An 8,315-nucleotide genomic window follows, 5' to 3' on the forward strand; every position below is an offset into this window, starting at 1 on the left:
AGGGCTAAACTCACTCAGGGTGAGTACAGGACATAAGCATCCTGATCCATATGGGCCTCAAAATGGGCCTCTCTGGGTTGCTGAGATGGATCAGCAATGCTTGATGAGTGAAGCTGACAACCTGAGTTCGATCCCTGGACCCTGCATAAAGGTGGAAGGTGGCCAGGTGGTTGTGGCACACTTGGGAGGCAGAACCAGGCAGATCTCTGTGAGTTCGAGGCCAGCCTGGTCTACAGAGCTAGTCCAGGACAGGCTCCAAAGCTACAGAGAAACCCTGTCTTGAAAAACCAAATAAATAAATAAATAAATAAATAAAATAAAGGTGGAATGTGAAAGTAGATGCCACAGAGTTTCCCTCTGACCTCTAAACACATTTCAAGGCATGAACACATACACATCAGGCAATAGAGTAATAATAAAGTTTTAGAAATTAATGTGCTTAATCATGTTCTCAAAGATGATGAGAGTTATTGAAATAGGCTGGCAGAGCTCAGTATCTGGCTGTATTTCTGATGGGGTAGAGTAGGGAGTGGACTTTATCTAGGTCACCCTTACATTTATGGCCCACTCAATTTGTCCTACAGGAGCATCTGTGTGAAATATACAACATGAACTTTCTCACCTGTATCAGTGTGAGCATCAGAACTCATGCCTTAGGAGAGTTTCTCAAAGGAATAATTCAACCTATAGAAATACCTAGTCACAGAAATCAAGTGTGGTTATAAACAGTTTATTTTGCTAGATTGTAACATTCATCCCATATTGCATACTTTAAAACTGTTACAGTTGACCATGCAGACAAACATTCTTTAAAACTGTTACAGTTGACCATGCAGACAAACATTCTTTAAAACTGTTACAGTTGCCCATGCAGACAAACGTTGCTCTTGATCACAGCAAAGTGTCAAAGAGTAGTAACTTTGAAGTCAGAGCATCAAATTTCACCCACAGATCCAACAGTTTCCTTGGGTGTCAATGGAAGTCATGAATGTTGAAGTAGATCTCCCCCAAAATGATCGCACCCTCCATTCTACCACAGACCTTAGAGGACCATCAAGTTCTTGCCCCTGGGCCTCCCTTCAACACTCAGACCCATGAACTGCAGGCAGGAGAGGGCTACAGCTCAGCAAGAGGAAACAGCTGGACCAGGAGACCAGGTAGCACCACAAGCAGCAGGAATGCTGTAGATGGGAGGAGAAAGGAAGGTTTCATGTGGGCTATCTCAAGACAAGGATAGCTCTCCTAAACATTCAGAACTTTACATCCAGCTCAAATCCCAAGAGAGTAGGCTCTTGGGGGCCAGCATGCCTGGCTAGATTCTTCTGGCTTTCTCAGGATTCCTAAAGTACTCAAGTACCAGGATGTGAACAAACTGATGGATGTTCACCACTTCCAGGGTCCTGTGCTCTAAGACACTGACTGGGGAAGCCTTCCTATCCAGAGTCTTCCTGGTCTTCTAGGGAGCCTGATAGACTTTTCCTTCTTCACCTAAGAAGAGGTTTCTGGGTCTGAACCTTCTGAAAGTTCATTGTTGCAGCAATGTGTGTTCCTTCTATGCCAGCTGGTGTGAACTGGAACCTACCTGTGGCTCTCAGCCTGCCTAAACATCAACCATTTGCCCCAGAAGGGAAGCATCTTTCTGGCTGGACTGTGGACCTGGAGAGGGGTCATGCTTTCCTTGGGCTTGATATAAATTCTAAATTCCTCTATGCAAATGCATGAAGCCTCTATGATCACTTCTGTAGTTCCAAAGACTTCCCATGTTTCTGGACACCCTACAGTGATTAGATATAAGATCACTCTGTACTCAGTAGTCTAACTGTAGCCCATTTCAGGTTCTCCCTGGCCTCTCACTCAAACTTAACTCCCTAGGACAACATTTATTAGAGCCTGGATGTAGGTAAGTAATCCAGATACTGTGCAGACCATGCACATGGAGAGAGTGCCTAGAATGATGAAGGGTAGCATTGGTAAAGCCAAGGAGCACATACCCCAGTACAGGTGTATCGGGAATGATTGAACACAGTGAGGCATAGGAGACAAGGTCCCTAGACTGTAAACAAGTGATTTTCCTGTGACTGTCAAGACCCAGAATGGATCAGATGACTGACATGTATACATGGTTCTTCATCTTTAAAAACAAAAGGCATTTGTGGATTGGTATCATATGTCTTGAATGACTCTCTCTTAATTCTCAAAGTAATACTACTAGAATATTTGTCATTTGGGTCTTTATCATTCAAATGGAGAAACTGAGGCACAGACATTTGATAACTTGCTGAGAGTCACAGAGCTAGTGATGTTAGAACCAGTTTACCATTGAGTCTGACTCCAAACCTATGACAGAGAGCATGGTACATATTCTTTGGAAATATTAAGGAAAGATTACTGTGATAAATGATACTTGAACTTTATCTTGAAAAGTAATCACCAAACTAAAATTGATGATGTCTTTGCATAGACTGAAACATGTGGTCAAGGGATGAAGAGAGAATCCAGGTCACATAGAATGATGGGTATACCACCATAGAGATTCCCAAACATGAGGAAGCTTTGGTTTGAAAGGATGAATAAATACCTGCTGATGGCACTTCTCACTCCTCACAGGGCTGGGCCTGGTAATAGCTTTTTCCTGAAGTCCCTCACTGTGTTCAACCATTCCTGATACACCTGTACTGGGGTATGTGCTCCTTGGCTTTATCAATGCTACCCTTCATCATTCTAGGCACCCTCTCCATGTGCATGGTCTACCAGGTGTCTTCTGATAGGGAACACCCCCTCTTCCATTTCATGATGTCCCCACCAGCTCCACCTCTACCACAGACCCAGACTCACCTGAGCTGCTGAAATGACTGTTGTCAGTAGAACCACTATAGTAGCAATTGAAGTTGCTCTTCTCTCTTTTGGGGGAGTCCAGAGAAATTTTGTCATACCCTTTTCCACTTGATGTTTGGGTGACTTTGGAATATACTTCATAGCCTGGAATTAACACCTCCTTTTGTTTAGGTTTGTGGGAAAATTTACTTATGTTAGCCCCCAAACACGTTTTGATGGTAAACAGTGTCCCACTCGCACCACCAAATTCATAAAGAGCTACTCTCTCTTCCAAAGACGAGGAAGCGAACTGCCCAAACCGCACAGAGCCCTTCCCACTGTAATGAAACTTGTTCCTGGTGCCTCGAGAAACATTGTGACAATTATTGTTACTCAGAAGCTGAAGGGCTCTTGTCAAGTAGTAATGGAAGGCCTTGTAATGGAAGTTGCCCGGATTTCCCCTGAATTCTCTAACTGCTCTGTTAAAATCTTCGTAGATTTTCCCAGTGTAGGCCACTAAAGCCGTTCCATGGAAGTCATGGAAACCTTTGGGATTGCTCATTGTGTTTTTTATCTCCTTCCATCGTTTCTCTGCCTTTTCCCACTCAGGTTTTAAATCCCTACTCATGTTGAAGTCTTCTTGTAACAGCTGGGGTGCTTTTCTCTCCATGTCTTTGACACAGCCCTCATACTGATCATCAAATGCATTGGGAGCCATGTCCAGGTTGGAAGGATCAGTCAGGCCTGTCACCTGAAAGAGAGAAGTAGGGTTCTTTGTTACTCACTAAGTTTGCTAAGTTATCAGCATGTTCTGGGTGCTGTCTGGAGCCTACAGCATGAGATGTACTCAGGCCACAAGGAATGCCATCCTCACACATGGCACATGCATGCACACAGTCTCATTATGTTATGAGGGGTGTGGAACGACAAGGCTGATTTCTGATGGTTTGTTGTTTATGAATACTACAGATTTTCTTCTAATGTTTAGTCAGTATACAATATAACAGGCCTTATCATGACATTTTCATACATGTATATCATTGTATGTTGCTCATAATCACCCCCACATAATCTTCCTCTTACTGATATTACCTTTTCAAGACTTTTGCTCTCTACCATCCTCTAACTGCATACTCAACCTTGGGCTCAGAAACACCGCAAAGATGTGGGCAGCAGAAAGCAAGGTCAACAGGATGTGGGTTGAGAATATTACCTGCTGTGTGAAAAACCAAGTCAGGAGGAGTGTGTGAACTTTTGAGTCTAGAAGAGATATCATCTTCAACTTCAAGAGCATCTGCAAGCAAATATTAGACAATGAAAGTGGGATTCTACTCAGTTCCTGCAAGAGCAAGTGTGGCCCCAGAACCTCTCTGGCTTCCTCTCTTGCCATGTATTCCCTTCTGCACATGGCAATGGCTTCCCTGACACTGTGATAGAGAATATTGTGATTCATCCCGCAAAATCTAACTAGTTAGCACTTTCATGATATTTAGACTTTCCAGCTATCAGACTGTGAACTGACTAAGCACCTCTACATAATAAACATTCCAGCATCAAGCATTTTGTGATAGTAATAAACACTAACTGAGGAGAAAGCTCAGTGGGTAAAGAACTTGCCTTGCAAACAAAGACCTGAGTTTGATCCCAAGAACCCATAGGGAAAAAGCAGGTGTGATGACATGCACTGGAATTCCAGCACCAGGAGGTGGAGAAGATGGGTCCCTGAGATCCCCAAGACTCACTGGACAGCCAGACCAATCTCTTTGGTCTGTACCAGGCCTGTGAGAGATTACTGTCATTATAAAAAATGGTGGACAGTGCCAGAGGAATGACACCAGAGATTGTCCTCATGCATATACCCACACACATGCATGTGCCACACCTGTACATATGCCCACACATATACATGTACCCACACACATGCATCCCCATCCCCTCTTTCCTCAGTCCTCCCCTCTCCTTCCATCATGCATTATATCTGCACTCAATCTCCAAGATCCCACATTTTTTAAAAAAAAAAGCCTATGTTTCCAACATGCAGGATTTCTGGTGCAGGAGGACCTTGAGGTCTGAGTTAGACTGGGCCACACAGTAAGAACATATCTTTTAAAACTCTTAAGTTAAAAATGGACAAATAAAGAAAGAAGAGGATAAAAACTAATGTTTGCATAGAGCTGGGAGGAAAATGGGATTAATTAAGCATATCCCTGCTCTGTCCTGAAAACCCGGGAGGTACACAAAGGCAAAAGTCTATATAAATAAGAGACTATGTACATAGATACCAGTTACTTCCTCCAGGACCTGGGAGGTAAATTGTGTGGTCCTGCATTGTATTTTTAAGTCTCTTGAAAGATTGAGAGCCTCATGTCTGTCCTTTCTTCATCTATACCTGACTCCATGGGCTATTTCTTGCCCAGAACTGACATTCTGGCTTTAACCCTTAAGTCATAGACACCCCCTCACACACGGCTACACCCACTGTAGCCCTCAGATTGTTCTCAGGTGCCCTCAACTTTAGAGGTCTTCCCCTTCAGAGGACAGAGTTCAGAGTTGTCAGGTACCTGAGCAGGTCTTTGGTGACTGGGTCTCTGGCCTCTTCTAAAAGCAAGTGTTGCAGAAGGCAGTGCTGTGGCCTTTTATCCTGTGGACAATACGCTTTCAGTTTCAGGTTAGATGGGAAAGGAAGCCAGAGAGTTTATGAACTACTTAAACTAGGTAAATTGTGCTTTGTTAGTATGCTGTAGTGGGTACCTGTTCCACCTATGACCTTGAAGTACCAGCCCCTAGGGTGTGGCCTGGGGGGCTAGCTTAAGCTGAGGGGCACATATATTTGGCCCCTTCGCTTCATTGCGGGCTTGGATGGTGTGGATTGATTCAGGCAGCAGGAGCAGTGGAGGGCGGGACATCAGCCTTCCAGGGTGACAATTTTGCCTATTCTGTTTAGTGGATTGTTCTCCCCAATATACTTTCTAAATAAATAGTTCCTCTATCAGGATCTGTGGATTACCTGCTATACTATACCTTTTCTATTCTCCATCTTTTTTGTTTTTTGTTTTGGTTTTGGTTTTTGAGACAAGGTCCCATCAGCCCGTATTGGCCTCTCCTGGCTGTGTATCTGAGGATAATCTGAACTCCTGATTCTCTTTCCACAAAACTAGATTTGTTGGTACAAAAATAGAAACCAGGACTCTCTCAGCAGTCACTCTACCAACCAAACTGCATCCCCATCCTGTATCTTTTCCTTTGTCTGTACCAAAATGAGCCAGGACCTTTCTGTTGTTTTCCTCAGGACTGATTGGTGTGTGTGTGTGTGTGTGTGTGTGTGTGTGTGTGTGTGAGAGAGTGAGAGAGAGAGAGAGAGAGAGAGAGAGAGAGAGAGAGACAGATGGGGGCTAGAGATGGAGAAAGGAGAAGTTGGCTGACCTTTGCCCTACACACCAATTTTATAAATTATATAGACGCCTGTTGTGGTGGCTCACATCTTTAATCCCAGAATTTGGGAGGCCGAGACAGAGGAATCTGTGTGAATTTGAGACCAGGTAGGTCTACATAGTGAGTCCCCTTAAACCAAACAAAACTACCAGCAAATCACGTGAGCGCTAAAGGGGAACAAGGAAAAGGTGAAGAAAGGTGACCACGGTTTTTTTTAATTGATTCTTTGGGAATTTCACATTGTGGACCCCAATCTCATGTATTTCCCAGAACCTCCACAACCACCCCTCACTCTTATAGTGTCCCCCCAAAGGGAAACTAAAAAAGAAATAATAAAAATAAGATGAAGATTAAAAATACTAAAAAAGTAATTAAATAAATAAAATAGTAAAAAATAAAAATATACAGATAAGAATATCAACTTCAATTAAAAAACAAATTAACCAACAGGAAAAAAAAAAACCAAGCAAATAAGACAAAGTAAAACAAAAACAAAAATCAATCAAACAAACAAAACTAAACACTGCCCTCTGTCTTTGCCCCTCCATGGCCTCTTCATTTTCATACTTGTTTCGGGAGCTGCTGTATATCATGCAATATATTCTTTTGACCCAACAGCATTCCCTTGGCTTCCAGCACACCAACACTGGATCCCCACAGAAACTGTTGCCCCGAGTCATGTAGACCATGTGGCCATGGTTCTGCAGGACCAGTTCATTCCCACACTCCAGCAGGTTATAGATGGGGTCAGTGTTGGAATGTGGGAGCTCAAAGCCTTGCATGTGTATCTGGTTGGCTGCAGACTGGTCAGTCTGGGCTGATGGGACCTCTCCCCTCAGGTAAGAGGTGGGACCAACTCTCCCACATGCTTGCAGAGGGGTAGGGCCATCTTTCTGAAGTATTGAGAGCCAGCTCTCCTATTAGGGGCAAAGCCATCTTCCCCATGCCAGGGTCATCCAGGTCTGTTATACTAAGACCAGATAAGGATGGAGTCAGCTCTCCCCTGACCAGTGAGAAGAGGGGCCAGTACAACAAGACCCATGTACAAAACTCATGGTTCAACACATGGTTCACTTGGGCCCCTATGGTAACACAGGTGACAGACATCAACACAACACAGGTGACAGACATCAACACAGACCACATCTGTGACAGGACCACGGACCCAGACATTGCCATCATTAGTACCTTGGGCTTGGATGTCCCCATGGCCCCAAGTGGCAACATAAGCCTCTCAGATTGGCATGGGCCCAGCAGCATCAGAGTTGTCAGATGCCAACATGATCCTAGGTGGTGGTAGAGACTCTGAGCAGTCTCGCAGTCCCCGATGACAACAGGAACCACAGATCTCAACACAGATCCCAGCTGAAGTAGGGCCACGGACCCAGACATGGCCCCTGGCCACAGCTCAGACAGGACACCATCATGGCCCTGGATAACATTGCAGCAACACCCTCACCCCTCCATCTCCATGGTCCCCATGGTGATCTAGGTCTTAGGTATCTGCCCAGACCCCAGGCATCTGCACTGCCTTTGGTAGTAACCTGAGCCATGGACATTGAAAATGGTTCTGGATGCAGTGGGCCATGGACCCACACATGGCCCTCAGCAGCAGCCCCAGCCCAGGTGTCTCCATGGCCATGAGTGTGAGCTCAGGCCATTCATGTGGGCATGGCCCTGGCAGCTGCATGTCTCTTAGACCCTAACATGGTCAAAAACAATGGGAAGCCAGGCAACCTTGTAGCCTTTGATTGAAATGGGATCCATGGAAACCAACATAGACCCTGGTTGCAGTAGAACTATGAACTAAGACATGGTCTCCAGCAGCCTCTTAGACCCAGATGTCCCATGGCCCTGGGTGACTGTGTAGGCCTGTCAGGCCGACTCCCATCAGCTGTAAGGTGGTTCTTGGAAAACAACACGACCCCGGTGGGGGCCCAGACCTCATACTTCTGAACTGTCATCAGTGGTATCAGGAGCCATGTATTCTATTTACCTTCCCAGAGCTCTGAGGTCTCTATGTACAATGAAGATTCCAATCTATCTCCTAAACTTTTACTATTGATTAC

General features: G+C 44.8%; 1 protein-coding gene across 1 annotated transcript; it reads right to left on the reverse strand.

The window, feature by feature from the left end:
• Positions 1 to 2,788: 2,788 nt before the first annotated feature.
• LOC118575113 (T-cell ecto-ADP-ribosyltransferase 2-like) lies at positions 2,789 to 7,028 on the reverse strand. The gene is made up of 3 exons (XM_036175810.1): positions 6,888 to 7,028; positions 4,028 to 4,108; positions 2,789 to 3,565 (listed from the first exon to the last, which is right to left on the reverse strand). Exons 1-3 carry the CDS (start codon positions 7,026 to 7,028, stop codon positions 2,789 to 2,791), a joined length of 999 nt encoding a protein of 332 aa, XP_036031703.1.
• Between the last annotated feature and the right edge of the window lie 1,287 nt (positions 7,029 to 8,315).

Source organism: Onychomys torridus, chromosome 1, assembly GCF_903995425.1.
Source record: "Onychomys torridus chromosome 1, mOncTor1.1, whole genome shotgun sequence".
In the NCBI taxonomy this organism is placed as follows: domain Eukaryota; kingdom Metazoa; phylum Chordata; class Mammalia; order Rodentia; family Cricetidae; genus Onychomys; species Onychomys torridus.